Below are 21888 nucleotides of genomic sequence, written 5' to 3'. Positions count from 1 at the left end.
AGCTCTGGGGACACTAGGCAGGAGGTCTCATTGTGTCTTCTTATTTCTCCTTGCCTTTGGCTTTTAGGAAAGCTGTTGAATGCCACATTCTGATGATATTGGGGCTGAACCAGAAAGCTGGTGTGAAGAGTCTAAGAATTTGTGAAGGAAGTTAAGTCAGTCCACTCCATTGTTCTTATCTAGTTTAACTTTTATTGTTGTTGTTGTTGTTCATGGTAATTTTATTTAGCCATAAAAGTACAAAGAGAAAGAAAAAAGAAAGAAAAATCAAAATAATTCTGTGCATTTTTTTTTATTCCACCGTTCCCTTTAAATTTGAGCAAAATACCCAAAAGGATGCAAGTATGTTTTCCTTGACAGAGAGGCCACTGTGATAGCAGATTTTTCTTACTCTTAACAAGGAAAACCCGCAAACTTACTTTGTGGCACACATAATACTCATCTTATTAACAAGCATTTTAATTTCCCTTGAACTTCCCATAATCATTGGATCAGCTCTTCTGGTCAACTTTTGAGAAGTTTTCACTGTCTTTACCCCTGTGTGCTATTCCTTGATTTAATGACCACACTCAAGTTGTGTGTTACAGAAAATGGCCAGCGGGACAGGAGATGTCCACTTTCTTTCATTTAATTGTGCTTTGTGTGCTTGTTTGTTTTTATTAGAATACATGGTTGCAGAGACACCTACAACCCACCATTTGAAAATTCAATAGCACTTAGCATTTGGGTGTACTAGAGGCCGTTTTTTTTATTATTATTAAAAAAATATTTTTCCAAATAATTAATTTTTGATCCTGATTCCTCCCCCGCAACTCCTCACCACCTCTCTACCCACCCAACTTTCTCCCTCTGCCTCCCTCCTTTCCTCCCTCTCTCTTCTAAAGCGGAAAAAAGCATGATTTTTTTTCCCAAAACTTCTACAGAAAAGCTATGAATATTTTTGGAATGCTAAAACCCCTTCATTTCCTGTTTTGGGATTTTTCTCCCCCTTCAAACTGATTTTCTCTCTTTTCCTCTCAGCATTTATCGTGAGAGGAGCGTGTGATTTCATGAACCCTTTTTTCAGCTTGCAACTTCCTCTAAACAAAAGGACAATAAATAAACGAGGAGATAAGTCAGCCTCTGCCTGCCCATCCCCTTCCTCAGACTGGGGCCCGCCAGAACACTCTAGTTCTTCAAATATTGTCCTGAGTTAGTTGTATCTGTGAAAGCTTAGTGAGGCTGGAGCGTGGGTGATAATAGACACCAAACAGGAGGCCCACCAACACGTGTGGATATTGATACATATTTTTTTCAGCACTTTTGGCAAACCTGTCTTGCTGACTATACTGACGAAGGTTGCGGGTAATTGTCTATGCAGTTCTGTGGAAGATAAATGACTGCCTTCCCAAGGACACTTGGCCAGGCCTTAATCCTGAGTGTGAGTGTGTATGTGTGTGCCCGCACGTGTGCATGTGTGTGTGACTGTTTTCTGAAGGTCTGACAAGGCATCTTGATCATTTCCTGGTTTTGTGGCCGACCCTCGGCCATGCACACAGCCCCCGTCTCCGAAACGTTATTATTCTGTCGTGAGGCCTTCTTTGGCCAGGATGTTGCTTCATTTCCACCTTTTGTCTCGGCCTGAATGTGAATGATGCTCTTTCAGCAATATCCAGCCGCTTAAACTCCCTGCTGTTGCCTTACATAAATATACAACACCCGTCTCGCCCTATAACTCACTTCAGGCCTGGAAAAATAGTGACTTCCTTTATTGGTCAGATTCTCTGGCAATTCCCAACAGCTGTATGTTCGCACCTCAGAGGATCCTTATCTTCGGCTTTCCATTTGTCTCAGCACTATTCCCGGGGATTGCCAATAAAAATGATTCCCATTTTTATAACCCCTGAGAACACAGGAGCCAGCTTTCCAGAAAAACCATGTCCTTTCGCCACCCCCCGAATAGCAAACAAACCAAACCTCGGGACTACTTAAGCAAAAGGCGCATTTTGTCTTCAAGAGAGATGACCGGAGGAGCCCAGCGCATGGGGGACTTAGTAAAATGTGGAGTGTCGTCCCTAAACACATTAATTACGGTCAAGAAAATCTGTGCTGATTTCCCTGCACATGAGAATAAATTGGAAGCTACAGCATGCAATTGTTAAAACAACACGTGTTTAGAGGTATATTCGGTATCCATCTACAGAGGAGGCTTATACACAGGATGTCACTCATTAGTCCTCTCTAGTTTCTATCAGCTCATTTAATCATTTTTTCTGTACATCTGAGTTAAGGGGAGTATAAAACATGTTCTGGGGAACTATTGACTTTACTCTGTATAGAAAATATAGAAAAGAAAGAAAGGTGGTTTTCAAATTGAAATTACTGCTCATTTTAAGGTAGTCTCATCAATAAAGAGTCTTTATTTAATTAGAGACAACAGGACTGAGCTTGTGCTCTGCAATTCACTGATGTAGAGTCTGGGGTAAGTAACATCATCATAAGCTAAGCCTCAGTCAGCCACATCTGCGAAACAGAAACTAAACCCCTTTCTTTCATATTTCATTGAAAATTAGAAATGAAACATTCACTAAAAAGTGAAAGGCTCCAAGGCTCCTTACAGATGGGAATCGCATGGTATTTCTTTTCTCCTTCATGATAGTTAGGATCCTGATAGACAAGTCTGGAGGAAGAATGTTCAGAAGGAGTAGATGTGTGAGAATTACAGACTGTTACAAGACTGTGCACAGGATGAAGGAGCAAGGACGTGAACCACGTCTGTACCAAACTGCATCTTTAAAAGGTCCAGCAGGAAGAAGGGGACAGAATGACAGACGCCAGTCAGTGTGTCCCTTGGCTTTCTGGTCCTGCAGTTCTCCAGAGGAGGAAAGAGGCCTGAGGATGACTGGACATGTGAGCAAGAGGGCTTGCTTAGGACCTTACTGATGATGCTTGGCATCTCACACAAAACTCTGAATGTGAGCTGTTTGCCTGCATCTCCTCCTCCTACCTGACTTTGCTCCAAAGCATGGATGATAATCTTGCGATTCACTTCAGCTATGCTCCACACGTTAACCCTGCTCTCCAACGCAGTTTCCAAACAAACAAAACCATGCATTTAGCCTGGGTGCAGACAAAAGGGTACAGACTCTTCATTCTAAGCTCTCTTGGCTTGCATGTGTGTAAACAGATTGGCTTTATACCAGGTCTCTTCTACTCTTTCAAAAGGGACCCAAATCTCCAAAACTGTCCCTCTGAACGAGAGGTAATGTTATTTTCCACGAAACATCATTAATGGCAGCCCAGAGTATCGCACTGTCATTACTTCCAGCAGCTGTGGAAAGAACTTAACATTTTCTCAGGGTCAAATGTTCCCTTCTCAGTGGGGAAATTTTTCTGCTCTAAATGAAATGTTACGAAATACATTTTTCCCCCACCAAGCTTTGCACGGAGAGCTGTTTTATTTATCTGACTGTTGTGAGTGCTGTAAAAACATGCTGTTTCACATAGTAACATAAGCTCTTCGTAAAAGTGTGCCCTGAGTATTTGCAATTGTTATCAGGCCCAGATGTATCCTCATGTCAGCCTGAAGCTTCCCTAGTTGGCTCCAATACACAGAATATAATTATCTCAAAGGCCTTCATGCTTAGTGTGCAGAAGCATCTTATGACTGAGTATAACCACTGGCCCTCTCTCTTCTGTCTACCCATTGTCCCCAAAGAACTAGTGACAAAGAGTCAGACCTACTGTTTATGGATTTCAAAGCTATTCTGGATCGAGCAGCCCTATGTTTTGATAGAGTTTTGAATGAGAAAGAGCCAGTCACTGAGCTGAGGAAAAAAAGAGAAAACCTAGGACTGAAAATGGGTGAGTTAAGAGGCCCTCTGAGAGAGGATGTGATCCTCAGCTATCTTTTAAATCTGATTCTGGAATACTGGCCTCTGAAGTTGTTTTCTTCTCTCTTTCAGACTCACAACTCTCCAAACTAAGTCCACAAAAAATCAAATTCACAATAGACAACACTTCTCAATCCGTGGTTTGCTCCGGAGGCTAAATTCTTGGGCAGCATGAGGAAACAGAACCCAGACATGAGGCGACCAAGGAAAAGTGTGGGCTCAGCTGACCTGACTTCTTGAGAACACTGATCAGTATTTGAAGATGGGAGAAGGGTTGAAAAGAAAACAAAACAAGGAACAGCACGCCCGGGTGAAGGCAACATAATTCCTTCCTGACCCTTGCTGGGAATCAGTTTATGCCCTGAAGCATGAAATTTGATTGTAATTATTTTAGCTTGCTTGGCTACATATGTTATTGATGATCTTTCCTCAAAAGCAGCAGCCTTCTAGAAACCCTGCCACAGTACTTGACTCAAGAGCCTGTAAGGTATACGTAATAGAAAATAAACTGTGTGGGCTATCTCTATCGATTGCCTCGTGGAAACCCGCTCATCTTAAAGTGGGGGTCTCCAACTTTCTACACCACTGGGATAGAAAATCAGCTCACACTTTCAAAAATCTAAATACTATACAAGAACTTGGTTCACCCCTCTGGAATTCCATGGTTTAGAACATATGAATCTCAAGTAGACATTTTAGCCCATTGATTATAACTATGAAAACTGGTTACTTTGCATACATAAGAGATGAGGTCAGACAAAGACTCGAATGATGTAAATGATGGACATGCATCTGGAAGAGTACCTATGGGGAGGAAAGCCCTAACCTGTCATCTATGTTTATCATAGTTAAAAATAAAAAGAGCAATTTTCCATTTTTCCTTTCTGCAGTACAAGTGAGTATGTCCATTAATGATAAATCAGTCAAATATTCCAGGTAAGACAAGGTAATAATTTTTCTAAGGCACTCACTTTCTGAATAGCAAAATGAAGGCTTGTAGTAGGTATGATCTTGTGTATATAAAGCATTACCTTTAGTTGTGTCTTAATATGAAAGAGTTTTCCTGGGAGACAAAGAACATCCCTTTTCATAATTCCAGAAACCCATGGCACTATGACTCTGTTTTATGCCATTTGGGCCTTTGGAAGTTTTTCACTCCCATTGAATGGAATCCTAATTGATACTGAAATCAATCTTAATAATATTTTGGATCCCCCTCTAGTTGCTCTGACAAAAGAGTTTAACCCAGAAGTTCTGGTGGCTTTGGTCATATTTCCATATTTTCCTTTCTATTTGCTCTCTCACCAATTAATGCACACCTACTCTGTGCTGTGCCCACAGGCACAGCTCTGTGCACAAACATAAATTCTATGAACTTGTTTAGCTCCATACTATTAGATTGGATCAATATTTTAAAGACAAAAATTCAATTAATTCTTGACTGTACCTCAAAGAAACGTGAACAGGGAAGAATGAGAATAAGCTCTAAGACTATACCCAAAAGACAAGGCTCTGGGCAAGGGTTGGGAGGGAGAAGGGGTTTCCTGAGGGGGAATTTCTGAAATGGCTTTGGGGCCTCTGTAGAGGCCCAATCTGTTCAGGCAGAAGGCATCTTATATAGCAGATAACCCTCTGTTTGTTAGTTGCATGCATTTGAACTGGTTCAAATGTCTGCTGTCTCCATTTAATGAACAGTAAGACAGTAAGATCATGAAATGTAGAAGAGCCACCATGTGGGTAATAAGAGCTGGGCCCAGGTCCTCTTCAGGAGCAAGTGCTCTTAGTTACTTAGCCTGAGTCCAGTCCTCCACTGTGGTTTTTCTCTAGACTTCATTCCACAGCCCACGAGATAGCACTGCAAAGGTACTGAGCCACCTCCCATGCATGAGCTATAGTTCTACAAAGGGACATCTCACACCAGGTTAATTCCAGGGAAACACACTGAGCGTTGAGTAAATGGCCAGGAGTCCTGACCTAAAAGCATGATTGTCAGGGGAAAGGATGGAAGGGAAGTTCGAGAACACAGAGGAGGAAGGAAGGATATCCTTTCTGAACATGTTTCCTCGATGAGTCAAAACCACAAACACATAAGAGGCATGGGACCGCAGGGAAATAGTGAAGAGGAAAGTGGAGAAAACACCCACATCCTCCTGTGCACGGATGCCCCTGCCTCCTTTCTTTTCCTCCCGTTCCCACCTGCCCAGCTGGAGCAAGCTCTCACACCGCCTCTTATGAGGTAATTTCCCCCTGCAGCCTTTGTTCTGCGAAGTCAACACGGCTTCTGGAAATCAAGTTGTATTCTGTATATTTAATACATCATCTCTAAGGATAATCATCCTGGAATCTGAACTTGTTTCTGTTATCTGGCTCTACTTGACAATGATTTATGAACCAGACAAACAAGACAGCTTCATTTTCATAAAGCCAGCGGAACCTTCTGGGCCAGGCGGAGCTGTGAAACTTGTTTTGACTCGGAAACCGAAACAAACATGACATAAAAGTCAATACAACGGCACCGCTGGGCTCTCATTTTACAAAGTAACTTCCCCCCCCCACACACACACACACACACTCCAGCAGGATGACAGCTGAGATGTTGCATTCTCGGATAGCAGTTTTTAGCTTCGCTAATTACCCGCCCCATGCGATGATGAAGGACCCTGGAAAATGGAAATAAGCACATGACAATCATCCCTATAGAAGTGTCACAAACATTCTGCAGTTGGGAACTTTAAAATATGTCGAAGGTAGTATTTTTATAGCTTCTACTAAAAATCCTTAATCTCTTAAAGAGATGACAACCTGATTTGGTTGATGTGTGGGCATCATTCATTATCAGGAATGGTACCCAAAATGAAAATTTACAACACAGTTTAATAATGGGCATGAACCAGACTGACCAGTGTGAATATAGACTTGTACCCAGATACACGTTTGACCTATGTGCATCATTACAATACCAAACCTTCGCCCATTCTTAGTATTGTGGGTTGAAGACAGTACAACAGAGAATTCATGAAGACAGGCCACAATTCTCTACACAGCCATCACTTTGAGTAAGTTCTGTTTGTCCCAAGCAGTTCTCTCCTCTGCATAATGATGATATGAGCCTTCAGTGTTACGGAGAGAGGAAATTATGGGATATTATGATTTTAGTGCCTTCCATTGTTTTTTAATGGCTAGCTCTGCTTAGCAAGGAATACAGAGTGCTGCACCTTCTTCCAATTCTTGTTGGGAAATAAGACAAAGGCACAAACTATACAAATACTATCAACTATTCCAAGATGCAGAAAGAAAAAGATTTCTCTAAATCCACCCAAGTTATGCAACTACATTGATCTTCCAATTGTACTATGAATACACCTGGAAGACATGGGACAGTGGTGCTTTATGTGTCTCATAGAGTCTGAGAATCATCTTACAAGGAGACAGGGACATAAAACAACGGGTATTTTAATGAATAGCATTTGGCTAATTTAAAGGTCTGAATAATTGATTTAAAATCATAATCTTCATACATACTGGTAACTATTAAACTTGTATGGAAATATTATATATAAAACACATGAGGATTGCTTATAATGTCCAGATTTATTTTATAATCTCTGCATAACTTTGATTCAACTCTCATGCTACAGGGATCCATTTTTATTTGCAAAATAAAATGTACAATTTAGAGAACTGTCCATTTCTGCATCTATTCAAAATACTAAATGGTCATTGTCAGAATTCTGTTGTTATTTCTTAACAAGAAGAGAATGGAGCCGATTTTTTCTTGGGCATCATGGCCACTTCTTCTCTACTTCTTTTAAACCGATTGTTACTTTTTACATTCAAAAATTTATCTATCTAAAAGATGCATGAGGTACATATGTGCATTTTAAATAATCTGCATTTTCAAAGTGTCACGGTTCTTATGTTGCAAGATTAATAGAAAGTATCCTACCCATCCATTCTGGAAACTCTTTCTAACTGATGATTTCCATTCCTTCTCTTTACACTCACAGTACCACTGACTTGAACAGTGTGATTGACAAGTCCCTTTCTTTTATTTTTTTTTCTCCTTCATGTAGATCTGCCATCAGTATGGAGTTTCAACTTGCTGGCTTTAAGTGTGATGTGAATGAAAACATGCATGTTGCTTCTATGGCTTCCCGCTTCAACAGCGTTTGCAGATGCTGACACACGTATCTGCCCCCATCTTTCCTCCAGTGTGCAGTTCTCACTCCACCTTACTCTTGTCCCTTCCATTCTGCTATAGGTGAGCCTGTGAGATGTTCCAGCTGTAGCGAGATTTGAATAGTGCTGGGAAGACACATACGAATTTTTGCCTGTTTCCATCTAGAGAAGTCAAATTGACGTATTCAAAGGGAAACAAATTTACGAGTGGTTAGATAATATTAAACTGTTGTCCAAGATGATTACATCAATTCATTCTCTATTCAGCATCAGATTTAAGTCCCCTTGTCCTCCATCCTTGCGAAGTCAAAATAATGAGCTTATTCATTGAAAATAAAAAGGAACAATCCAATCTATGGGCAATTAGTCATCAAGAGGATATTTTGATTCTAAGGAGATGGTTCAGTAAGTAAGTGTTCCTGCGTGAGCATTAGGACCTGGATTCAGATTTGCAACACCCACATAAAAAGCAGGGTGTGGCCATGCACATGCTTGTAACTCTAGTGCTTTGGGGAGCAGCATGTGGAGACAGGCAACTCCCGGGGCTTGCTGGCTGCTAGCTTCAGGTGAGCTACCTATCTGCACTAACCCTGCAGGACACCGAGATGTCTCCCTCTGGTGCTCCTCAGTTAACACTCATGTTTTTGGTCAGGCATGAAAATCAGCATCAAAATGCACTGCCTGGATGCCCAGAACCATCCATCTTTGAGAATGTCCACAGTCTCTCAAATCTTACAGTGCAAGTGCAGAGGTAAATTAAAGCAAACAGAAGGCAAGCTGAGAGCTGATGAGTGCTTTCCTGCCTGAAAGCTCATTTGGGCTTTGGGGGAAAGGAATCTGACAATACTTGCCCAGGAGTGTAGAGAGCAGGGCAGTCTGAGGGGACAGAAACCAGCAGTGAGGGGCAAGCTTGGGCCAACATGTTTACAGAGAGGTCTCTGTGGCTAGGCAGCCAGGGAAAGTGACTAGTTCAGGACCAGCTAGATGAAATAGTCTGCTAGCCTCTAAGGGACATACAGGAGTGGTTCCAAGCTATCGGCTTCCCGGCTTTTGGACGAGTAAGGCAGAAGGAAGCAGCCTACTGGGATGAGTGTTCTGCCAGTAAGTTATATATCCAAACACCTGCTGGGCCAGGCTTTCTCTAGACAAAATAGTGCTGTCGTCCTATTTTTTAAAATACCAAACAGAAGCAACAGTGAGAGCCTGGGATGCCTTAATGTAGGGATGCTAACCATTGGCCTGGTAGGCTTTTCATTCTGTTTAAATTTTTCATTGGTGGATAATACAACATAAAGATTTGCTATATAATGTAGTAATCATGATAGGGCAGCTAATATTTTCATTTTCTTAAACATAAATAACTTCTTTGTATTGGAAATCTTTGAGTGCCCCTCCTCAAACTCTCTCAGAATAGTAAATTTGACTATTGAGTGTTCTTTATATACTTGTTGGTCGTTTGTACAAACTATAGTCATCTACTGGGCTGCACTGTAGGATTTCCTCATCCAATGCAACTGTCTTTCTGTCTGTGTTATTCAACAGTCCTGGGTCCTCTTCTTATGTCCCTACATCCTCGGGAGGCCACTATTCTGCTTCTTCCTCCTTTGAGTTCCTCTTTTAGCTCCCACACAGGAAGATACAGTACTTGTCACGCAGTGCCTGCTTATTTCATTTAACATAATACCCTCCCATGAGTCCATGCTGCTGCCAGTGGCAGGTTTTCATTGGTTCATTCCAGCTCCTCACCTTTTGCAGACAGTTGTGGTGATATTTTATTTGTATTGAAATGTGATATTTTATTTGTATGTTAATAAATAAAGTTTGCCTGGAGATCTTTGGTCATAGCGAGCCATAAACAAAAGTCAGGCTTCTGGTAACACATGCCTTTAATCTGATCACACGGCAGGCAGAATCTCTGTGTGTTCAAGGACACAGCCAAGCATGGTGACACATGCCTTTAATCCCAGTACCAACCATAGGACCTGAATATCTGTATAGACAGGCAATGACAAAGAAGTGATGTGGCTGGGCTTGGAGCCAATGAGAAGGCAGAACAGGAAGGCAGTAAAGGTGCAGGTTAGACAGGAAGAAGCTCTCTTGGGAAGATATGGTGAGGTGGTGAGCTAAGGTTAGTTGGCGGCTATTGCTTTGATCTCTACAGCTTATACCTTAGCTCTGTGTTTCTTATTTAATAAGACTGTTTAGAAATTCATCTACAGACACTTACACCGTCTTCTTTATCTATTCATTGTCAGTGGACATTGCTGGGCTGCCAAGCTGAACTGCAGTAAACATTTCACTGCAGTTGCCTCTCCTACACTCCCTTAATTCTCGTGGCAAGTATGACCAATGGTGGGAAAGTTGGTGGTCCTGGGCCTACCTTGGTGCAGAGCTTCCTTGTTCTCCTTCATAATACCTACACAAAGCTCAATTTTTAGGCGGTTTCTTCCTCTCTCACCAGATAACGATTGTCACCTGTCCCGTGGCTAAGGGTGGGGTTTCATGCTCAATTCCCATCTCTGTGCTGGGATTTGGTCCAACTTGGTTTTGCACAGGTGTGCAGGCTATTGCAAGCCCTGTGAGTTCCTATGTGCAGCTGCCCTGATGTGTCCCCAGAACACTGCTCCCTTGTAGTTATCCAGCATCTCCAGCCCGGAAATCTCTTTCTTCTCCTTCTTCTGCAATGATCCCTGAGCCTTTGGAAGAGTGTGTGTGATGTAGATGTGTCCATTTAGGGATGAGCATTCTTTCTTATCTTAGTATCTGCACAATGGCCAGCCATCGGTCTCTGTGTTAATCACCATCTGTGACAAATAGGAATTTCTCAGATGAGGGTGGAGAGATGCTTTGATCCGTGAGTCATTGTACGATCATTTGTTTATTTTCTGAAAAAAAAGAAACTTTTCAAGATATTAAAGCATCTTCATAAACAGAAGATTGCATGTATACCATTTTACATACATACATACACACACACATATATGTAATGCACTACATATTTTTAAGTGGCAATACAGTGGTACAGAGAAAAATACAAAAATCCTCAAAGACAATGGCAGTTGTTATCTGTGGGGAAAAAAAGCCTTGAGACTTGGGAAATATTTTCTCACATAAAAACAATTTTTATAAATATACAACATTGAGTCAAATTCATAATGAGTTCTGGCAATAAACAGATGGAATGATTTTACAAGTAACCCTGTGACTGGTGGAGAATAGTCTGGAATCAAAAGATACGAACAACCTACCCATGCTAACTAGGCTGTGTGAGAAGAACCCATTTAGAGGACAGCTCCTTAGTACATATTAATGGCATCCTTTCAGGAAGCCATGTAAAGTAGTAAAGGGCGGTTGGTTTAATTCCTCCTGTGGTGGCCGGACCCTGCTGAAAAATATACAACTTTATCATTTGTCCAAAAAAGACAAAATGAATAGCCTTGGTTACTCTATAACTAGTCCTTCCTAGCCAGTTGTCTTGACCATAAGAATAGAGAAAAACATGAGTTTGATCTCCACCTGTCTTCTACTTCAGGTGAATGGAGAGATGGTCCCAAATACAAATTGGGCAAATGCAATAAGAATACAGGATTTGTTAGGCCATTTCTAAAGAAATCAAAACAGAACTATTAAATTGAAAAATCTAAGCTGACAGTTCTACTTTGTGAAATATATCTTGGGATATTTGTATCACCAAGGAACTAAGAGATCATATGCAGAGATGAAGAAGAAAAATGTCTAGAATCTTCCTCCATTGTTATTAACTTCTTATTCCCTTAATAATAGTGTGTCTGTGAGAGAAAGACAAAGCATTTCTCTGTGTTTAGGTGGTGTGTGTGTGTGTGTGTGTGTGCGCGCGCGCGCGCGTGCTGTGATTATGCAGGTAGCGGTGGGTACAAATGGACAGAGGATAGAGGAGAGCATCAGATGTCTGGATCTCTCTCTGAATCCAGAGCCATTGTCTCCAATCACAAGGCTGGGGTTACAGATCAGCGCATGTCCAGGCTCAGAGTTTTTTATGTGGGTGGTTTCATGTGGGTGATTTCAGTTCCCACGTTTGTTTAACAAGAACTCGACTTATGGAGCAGCCGCCACCCTGTCCAGCCATTCTGAATAATATTTTCAAATGACTAATGATAAACATTGTACACGTAACAAAATAAGTTCTCATCAGATACTTCGGACTGCTGAGTGGTGGCCACTTACCGACAGAGAACTAAAGAGCTGTTGTTGTCTTGAGGTTTCCACACAGATTTATTCTGTGAACGTAGAACTGCAGCTATACGGGTGACAAGGGACGTGAAGGGCTGTGATTAACCCCAGGGTCACATCTTTGTCCTTCTACAGGTACAGGTGTGTTTCTCACCAAGTAGCCCATTGGCGGCTACGGGCCATCAGAAAGCTGTCTCCGTGTCAGAAAGGGGACAGGACACCCTTTTGTTCATACTTGTCCCGGATATTTTTTGATTGCCCACAGTTTCCTGGACTCTCTGTTTGCTGCAATGATTCCTTTCAATCTCCCACTTGACGTGAGAGAGTAAGAGTAAGATGTACCTCCCGTTAATTAGAAAGATACACACTTGGAGTGATGGGTGCTAAATAATTTGGTCTGATAATACTGCCCACGGGAGGGAGGCCTGTTTCACCTGATCTCGAGTACACAACTATAGTTTGCATCTGACTCTAACCTTTAAAAATCATAACACAATCTGACTAAAATTTTACTGAAGGCAATAGAGTTCCTGTGTGTGTGTGTGTGTGTGTGTGTGTGTGCGCGCGCACGTGCCCGCATGTGTATGTATATCCACAACGCCACTGGTGTGGATATAATGCGTTTGTTTTGGCAATAATTAAATTTTTATGATCGAAGTCAGATATGAGATTATTTACAATGTTAGCAAGGTGGATGTCCTGCTTAAAAAATGAGTTGGAAACCAAGTTTATACAATTACAACATTCGCAAAGCAGAGGAGGTGTGTTTTTGAAATTTCAGACACTTAGGAAACTCTTGTGCTATGAGGGAACCCAGAGTTTTTGCCTCTGGGTTTACTTACGCAATAGAGACAGACATTCTCAACTCAGTGTGTTCATCATGGAAAGAGGGGGAAAGCTGGGCAGCGCTTACCCAGAATAAATGTGAGTCCTGTTTAAATGCACCATGACCTGCCGCCTACTTTATAATTGGTGCCAGTTTACAAAAAGAGCGAGGTGGAGTTACAGACATTTCAAAGGCTTCTGATTTAGGCCTTGCCTGTCTTCAGTGCTATTGCAGAGTTTAGATTCTGACCTCGGCCTCTCCCTTCTGCAGGTGTCTGCCTGGGATGTGTGGTAATGCAGGTCTCATAGAAACCCTGGAGCACAGAGCAGATAACTGAAGCGGGCCAGCAGCAAAATTAACCCTCAAAGCCATTCATTATGTGTTTTCAATATCCTCTAAAAGGGTTTCCCACCCCTAACTGCATATTTATACATATTTACTTACTAATCAATAAAGGAAAATGGCTGCATTATTTTGATTAAAATATCAGACCTACGTGTTACTATAAAATCACATTTAAGAAGCCAGAAAAAGAGGAGATAGCAGTCCGTGTAACCCTCCAGCCTTTGATATATGGTATTTCCAGGCTGCGAGGAGAGCAGACACATTAAGAAAATAGTGCTAATGATATTAAAGTACTTTACAAGGCTTGTTACCAGGAGCTGACAAACCTGTCAAGTGTATAATGTAAGAGGCTATCGGAACGTCCTCAGAAAACCATACCTCTACCCCATTTCAGTGCAATCTCCTCATAATGGAGTTGCTATAAATTCTAGCCAGCAATGGGACGGAGCCGTGGCTTCTCACCCCAATGTGAGGACATGATAAATATAAAAGAAAATGGCTGTCAGTTTTGGCGCCCGAACCTTATTACAAAGTCTTAATCTTACTGGCCTCAGCACCTTTTATCACCGCCTTGTTATGCGCTGATGGCTTTTTTATTTGCTGGGAGATGGAGGATGTGTCATTTGATGTCCTTTTATGTAGCCACTGGTCTGTCCTCTCATGGAAGAAAAAAAAAAAACACATTTTATATGTTTATTACAGTAAGCGATTAAATACAAGCCCCACACTATTGGCTTAGGTACTGAGGATTGAGGATTTAACAGAGTCTGGATTTAAATACGTCATTACGAGTATTTATGTGAATAGAACTCAAATAGGAAATTAATCCTTCTCAGCGCTGGAGCTGGCACCTCTGCAATGTTTGTGATTGTTTATTCTTGCTATTATTTGTTATTGGGATTGGTCATTCCTGGTTCCAAGGTCAGCCGGAAGTCCTGGCTTTCCCTTTGCTCCTTGCTACAGACACCCAGCTTGGAGGAAGGAGACCAAGTAAACAGGCTCGTGAGAACTCGGCTCGGGTTCAGTCGGCTTGATCCTTGAGATGAATTGCTGTTATCTAAATATTAGTCTGAATATCTCACAGCTCACTTCCCATCTTCCTCATTTATGGCCACTGAGACTTTGAACCTCACTGAGAACACGGAACATGCTGGAACATTCATCCTGGAGGTCCTGCAAAGTGGAAGCTCGGGGATTTTAAGGGAACCTGACACTGATGGGCCGGTTTCAAGCTGTAGCCAGAGTCTCCATCAGCAGATCTTATCTTCAGTTTGTGTTCATGAAAAGAGGTGGCTCCACACACAGAGAACTTGGTCACATATGTTTTGCCTGGCAGATGAAAACCAGACTCTAGAACTAGTGTGGTGTGTGTGTGTGTGTGTGTGTGTGTGTGTCTGTGTCTGTGTCTGTGTGTCTGTGTGTCTGTGTGCGTGTTCTTGTATATGAGCATATGTGTACAGACAAGCATTATGTATGTATGTGTGTACGTATGTATGTATGTATGTATGATTGTGTAGGATAGAGGTAAACATATGGTGTCTTCCTTAGAAACTCTCCACCTTATTCTGGGAGTAGTGAGTTTCTCACTGAACCTGGAGCTCATTGATTGGGCTAGGCTGGCCAGCTAGTGAGCTCCAGGTATTCACTTTTGGTCTCTGCCACCCTAGTACTGGGATTACAGACACATACATACTGCCATGCCCAGGTTTTTAACACAGTTCCTAGGGATCTGAACTTGGGTCCTCATGATTATTTGGCAAGCACCATGTCCACTGAACCCTGTGCCAGCTCTGAAATCACCTCCCTGTGGTGAGGGTGGACAGTGTACTTGTTCAGCCTCCTTTCCCCAGACAGTAGAGACGCAGCCTCATTCAAGGCTTTCCCATTAAAATCCAAGGCTAGGGGACACTGTGATGTGCTCATCTAGATGCTGTAGGACATGTTCAAGTTGGTCTCTCCACTCTAGGTCTATGAGTGGTCCATCCCCAAGAAAGCGGGTCGGTGAGACCGGTTGAATTGCCTTCAAACAAAAGTTGACTTTCACCACAGTGACTTCCCCCTCTCTCCAGCTGTATCCAGCCAAATACCTGACTAGACTGTATTTTTGACATAAGGACATTTTACTAAAGGAGAAGAATTAGCTAACAAACTGGGAACCGTAGAGGCACAAGGCCCGTTTCTTCTTTTTTTTCTTCTTACACTCACGTTCGTTGTGTGTGTTTGATGACCATGTGTGGCATGTATCAGGGCATGCTTGTCTGTGCATGTAGAGGCCCAAAGTTGATGTCAGGAATCACCCTTGGTCATTCTTGACCTTGTTCATTGAGGTAGAGTTTCTCTGATAAACCCAGAGCTTGGTGACATGGCTAATCGTACTAGCCAGCTTGCTGATGGGATCCCACATCTCCTGCTTCCTGAGGCCGTAGTTATAGTCAGGTCACTGCGTCTACCTGAAATGTGTGGGCTCTGGGAATACAGCCCCTGCCCTCATGCTTGAATGGCAAGTGCTTTAAACACGGAATCCTCTCTCTTGCCCCACATCTCTCCTTTCTTATCATCTCAGAATCTTGCCTGAATGAGATAGTAATCCTCTTAGTTTTTGGCTATGGGAAAATATAAACCCCCCTTATGAGTGTTTCTTAGAAAATGAAAGAACGTAAATACTTCCCTGAATGCACCTGGGTATGTGAGTTGAAAAATCTCCATCATTTTCTTTGTTCTTTGTACCTTGAGTTTTCTCTCCACTTCTCTTAGGTGAGTATTTATGCTTAAAATATAGCTATGGCATGAGTGGGCACAGACAGCCGCTCCTGTGACTGCTCCTGTAATAAAGCCTCTGTGATTTGCCACTACACCAGGAAAAAGCTGATGAAAACCCTAACACTTCGGAGAAGGCAGATTGCATGTCTGGAAATTTAATTAAAAAGGAAATAACCGCCCTGTATAAAGGTTGGCTGTCCCCTTCACAATCCTCCTCACACTTACCCTCTTCTCTCTAAGTCCAAAAAGTATCTACCAGAGGCAGCTAAGCATGCATGTGAGGGACACCACAAAGCAGTGAGTGGGAGCCATCCTGAGAAGCTGAATCTGCCTGCGCGCGCGTGTGCGCACGCGCACACACACACACACACACACACACACACACACACACCAAGCGAGCTGGCTAACTGGCTTCTAATGAATAGCATCTCACTGGCTGTCGCTATACATTCGTCACCCTGTACCAGCAATCCTAGCAATGCCATGGATTCATTCTCCAATCTCTGCATGTCACGGTACATTCTACCATTTACATGTGTGTTCATTTTGTTAAGTTTTGCCTGTGTGTGTTTATGTTGTGTGATGTGTGTGTGTGTGTGTGTGATGTGTGTGTGTGATGTGTGTGTGTGTCTGTGTGTGTGTGTGATGTGTGTGTGTCTGTCTGTGTGTGTGTGTATGTGATTCTGAGGATCTAAACTACAGGCTTCCCACCTGTGCACCAGAGCTTTTAAGCCCTTGAATTCTCACCACCACCTCTACAATAGCTGTAGCAAGCATGATAGAGTCCCTTACTATAGAAAGGAACTGAGGTAAGGCTTCCCTCATGAAACACAAGATGCCCATCTACATTTGAACATCAGAAAACAAGACATTTTAAGAAGTCTATTCTAAATGTTGCATAAGACATTTTTATCATGAAGACCCATTTGTTTTTTTATGATACACATACTTTCTTAGATATTGAATTGTTTAAAAAAATAAGTGTGTGTGTGTGTGTGTGTGTGTGTGTGTGTGTGTGTGTGCCACAGCTCCTTTGTGGAGACAAGTCAACAACTCATAGGTGTTCTTCTCTCCTTCTATCAGGGGGGTCCTGGGGGCTAAACTCAGGTCATTGGCTTGGAGGTAAGGCCCTGCAGTCCCTGAGCCATCTTACCAGCTTGATACTTTAGATTTTTATTGTCTAAACCTGGAAACCCTAATTGAGGGTGAAGGAAATATTTACCAATTAGTACAAGCAAGGAGCAGAATTGTTAGTAGACACTGTCAGAGCTGGTAATACTAAGTTGCGTACGCATTATCTCTTTCATTTCTGACAATGGGTGATAACACTTCACATTTCCTAGAGGAGAAAAACTGAGGTGCCCAGGAAGCAAGTAACTTGCTCAGGCTAACACCGATGCTAAGTAGCAGAACAAGGGTGCAGTCACATCCAGATGTTATGGTATATACTACCATGTGACCTGGGTTTCTGGCTCTGTGTTGTGGAGTCCCCATCAACTGTAGGCTTTCGGTAACTGGTTCGAAGTTCTAAGTTGTGGGAGTCTGTTGGAGTCCAGCACCAACCTGTCAAGGGTTCTTGGGGGAAGAGAGAGGAATGAAGAAATGATAGCAAGATAGACGGAGATGATAAGAAAGACAGAGACACAGGATAGCTCCAGGAGGGCCCTGGGCCGATACCCAGTCACCTCGAGGTTTATGCCAAAGGGCTTTTTGTGCAATGCCAAGAGGCAAGGCAAAAGGCCTCTCTCTGTCAAGATCACTGGAAAATGTACAGCCAAGTTTAGACCCTCCAAAACACCTGGTAAACATGCCTGTGGCCAAATCATCCCATTATGCAGCCCTACTGGGTAAAGCAACCTCAGATTGTCTGACCTTGAGTAATTTGGGCCCCCACACTAACTCACACTTTGCAGGCTGCACACTCGTGGAACACCCTCTGTACATGCCCAGGGTACACTAGAGTGTCTGTTTTCACCAGAACTACATACTGGAGATGGTACTGTTAAGGGCATCTGCATAAGTGACCATGGTCCTTTGTTGGGAGAGTCCACATCATAAGGCAAAGCCTACTACTTACCACATGAGAACTGAGATGCAGATCAAGGACTCCCTAAGGAATTCCTCAAGGTCCTGTGGGAGACAAGGTGCAGCAAGACTGACCCTACAGCAGAGATCACAATAAAAATAACAACAAAAAAAAAAACTGCCTAGAGTTGTGTCCAAAATCAAATTGCTATTATACATAGAATCTCCCAAATGGAGAAGAAGATGAGATGGGAAATGAACAGGCGGGCATAGGAGCAGCCTTCACATCTGTTCCACATCTGCATCTTAAGGTAGGTCTTGAACCGCTTTTCCCTCCTAAGTCCTAGGTCTTGTTGTCATGTAAACTGCTCACAGGACACACCTCGGCTCCTGTACACCCACATCACATGGACACGTGGTTCCCACAGCTACGTAGCTTTCCCTTTACTTGTTTATCAACACAGCCTGGAGTAGCTGACGCATCCGTTTCTGAACTCTAGGTTTGCAGGCTCCACCAGGTACCACCCAACTTACTCAAGGAACTGAGAGTTCGTCTTCTTGCTCTTCAACTTGTGTTGAAAATGCCACCCTCTTAATGGTCCTTCTTTTCTCCATCGGGCTTGGATGACACTTGGGAAGCGGTTTCCTCCAGAAAAGAGACTTTCTGTGTAACCGATCGCCACTGCCACGTGACACTGTAAGTCAGGAGGGAAATTAGCATCTCTGGTGGAAATGCCGCTGTAGCAAAGTCTTAATTACCCTGTTGTGACTACCTTATAATCACATGGCTAGCACCATGGTCACACATTCTCAAGGAGAGGAACAGTGACAGGGATGCTAAGTGGCGTGTTTTATGGCTGTTTATCTGAAGGCGAAGGCTGTACCTCTTCCACTACCACCATCTGAATTACAGCAGAATGAAAAGTCCTCTCCAAGTTAAGGCCAGGTTAGTTTGCAGCAACCAGCCATCAGCCCGGCCGTCTTAAGAAATTCCGTGGATATCTACCCACGTCCATGCCCATCACACCAAGATTACAATTCAGCTGTGAGGCTAGAAGCAGGATACAGCAGGAAATTCCTGAGAGACACTAGAGAGATCTCGATGTCACAAGCAAGGGAGAAAGGGATGAGCCAGAAATGAGAAGTCAGAGCGAAAGGACATTGCGGGTTTCTAGCTTTTCCTTTCCCAAGGTTGGGCCCAAGGAAAAGTGTTCATTCGATGAATTAAGAGTAAGTGCAACTGGGAGACTGTGGTTAAGCTCAGTCTTTGGTCCTCAACCCCCATCTTGGAGGCTGCTACATCACAGTCGACTTGGAATGGCGGGCGACTTAGAAGATACCACTAGTGACTTTACTCCAGTCTTTTCTGTTTAAACCTAGCTTGGATCCACACTTAGAGAAATGTGTGCGTTCACCTAAGAGCTCTGTGCAAACAATAACTCAGTGAGGGACAGCTAGCCTCCCAACGCATCCATCAGGACCAAGAAACAACAAACACCCAAGTTACTGGGAGCGCACTTCAAACTTAGAGCCAAAGAACAGTAAAAGTAACGTGAATTTCTGTGCACTGTGAGAGATGACCGCACTCACGAGAGGGCTCCTGTGCTCCCTGACTGTACTCATGAGAGGGCTCCTGTGCTCCCTGACCGCACTCATGAGAGGGCTCCTGTGCTCCCTGACCGCACTCACGAGAGGGCTCCAGTGCTCCCTGACCTCACTCATGAGAGGGCTCCTGTGCTCCCTGACCGCACTCACGAGAGGGCTCCAGTGCTCCCTGACCGCACTCACGAGAGGGCTCCAGTGCTCCCTGACCGCACTCACGAGAGGGCTCCAGTGCTCCCTGACCTCACTCATGAGAGGGCTCCAGTGCTCCCTGACTGCACTCATGAGAGGGCTCCAGTGCTCCCTGACTGTACTCATGAGAGGGCTCCAGTGCTCCCTGACCACACTCACGAGAGGGCTCCAGTGCTCCCTGACTGCACTCATGAGAGGGCTCCAGTGCTCCCTGACTGTACTCACGAGAGGGCTCCAGTGCTCCCTGACCGCACTCATGAGAGGGCTCCAGTGCTCCCTGACCTCACTCATGTGAGGGCTCCAGTGCTCCCTGACCACACTAACGTGAGGGCTCCAGTGCTCCCTGACCGCACTCATGCGAGGGCTCCAGTGCTCCCTGACCTCACTCATGAGAGGGCTCCAGTGCTCCCTGACCTCACTCATGAGAGGGCTCCAGTGCTCCCTGACTGCACTCATGAGAGGGCTCCAGTGCTCCCTGACCTCACTCATGAGAGGGCTCCAGTGCTCCCTGACCACACTCATGAGAGGGCTCCAGTGCTCCCTGACCACACTAACGTGAGGGCTCCAGTGCTCCCTGACCTCACTCATGAGAGGGCTCCAGTGCTCCCTGACTGCACTCATGAGAGGGCTCCAGTGCTCCCTGACCACACTCATGAGAGGGCTCCAGTGCTCCCTGACCTCACTCATGAGAGGGCTCCAGTGCTCCCTGACTGCACTCATGAGAGGGCTCCAGTGCTCCCTGACCGCACTCATGAGAGGGCTCCAGTGCTCCCTGACTGTACTCATGAGAGGGCTCCTGTGCTCCCTGACAGACCCGAGGAAGGCAGTGCACAGGTTAGACCAGCCACAAGTGAAAGGAGAACGGGTTTTCATGATGACAGTCACCTAAGCAGAAAGAAGCCCCAAAGAGAAACTTAGCCCAAGAGGCTCAAGGTACCATGGGTACTCAGGACTTCAACTCCTCATGAGCCTCTATGACAAAAAAAAAAAAAAAAAAAAATCTCTGTTGCTGATATGGCAGACCCAAATACAGAAAAAGGATAAGAAAGGCTATGTAGCAGGAATCTTAAAAGTTCTTATTAATAAAATCAAACCTGAGGCCAGTTATTGGGGTGAATACTGGAAGATCAGAGAGACAGAATAAGCCACAGCTATCTCACCTTGCCAGTTCCTCAGCTGGTCCTGTTTCCTCAGACTAGAAACTTCTGTGTCCTCATCCCAATGGCTCTCAGCTGAACTGCTGCTTAAAAGCCTGAATGCTTAACCAGCCAAAATCTTCTAGTTTTTGGTCCTCACACCTTATATCTTTCTGCTTTCTACCACCACTCCCTGGGATTAAAGGCTGGCTTTCTGGGATTAAAGGCGTGTCACCATGCTTGGCTATTTCCAATGTGGCCTTGAACTCACAGAGATCCAGAGGGATTTCTATCTCTGGATGCTAGGATTAAAGGTGTGAGTGCCACCATTTTCTAGCCTTTGTATCTAGTGGCTGTCTGTTCTCTGACCCCAGATAAATTTATTAGAGTACACAATATTTTGGGGAACACAATACCACCACAAGGCTAGAGAAATCTCTTAGTTGTTAGTTGTCTTCCTACCTTCCTCCCCCCCTCCCCCCAAAAAATCCTAAGTTTCATCCTTAGTGTGCTGTAAACCTGGTGTGTCAATGCAATTCTGTAATCTCAGTACTCAGGAGGTGGAGGCAGGAGATCCAGAAGTTCAAGGTCATCCTCAACTACATAGTGAGGTTGCAGCCACCTTGAGATAGAAAAAAAAAACCCAAACAAACAAAACCCTGACTAAAATAAATGAATAATATAGAAAGAAACAAAGATAGATAGATAGATAGATAGATAGATAGATAGATAGATAGACAGA

The 21888-nt window shown here is 43.6% G+C and overlaps 1 protein-coding gene across 1 annotated transcript; it reads left to right on the top strand.

The window, feature by feature from the left end:
• Positions 1-5968: 5968 nt before the first annotated feature.
• Positions 5969-20928, top strand: LOC114700656 (early nodulin-75-like). The gene is made up of 2 exons (XM_028880329.1): positions 5969-6108; positions 19791-20928. Exons 1-2 carry the CDS (start codon positions 5969-5971, stop codon positions 20926-20928), a joined length of 1278 nt encoding a protein of 425 aa, XP_028736162.1.
• Positions 20929-21888: the final 960 nt, after the last annotated feature.

The sequence above is a fragment of the Peromyscus leucopus genome, chromosome 1 (assembly GCF_004664715.2).
Source record: "Peromyscus leucopus breed LL Stock chromosome 1, UCI_PerLeu_2.1, whole genome shotgun sequence".
NCBI classification, from domain to species: Eukaryota; Metazoa; Chordata; class Mammalia; order Rodentia; family Cricetidae; genus Peromyscus; species Peromyscus leucopus.
Note: the sequence above shows the minus strand (reverse complement) of the source record. Positions and strands in the feature narration are given on the sequence as shown.

Excerpts from the sequence above, each read along its gene's own strand:
- LOC114700656 (XM_028880329.1), top strand. The coding sequence starts at position 5,969 with ATGGGACCGCAGGGAAATAGTGAAGAGGAAAGTGGAGAAAACACCCAC. Across the intron at positions 6,109-19,790 it reads CTCACACCGCCTCTTATGAG|AGATGACCGCACTCACGAGA; the intron begins GTAATTTCCCCC and ends GTGCACTGTGAG.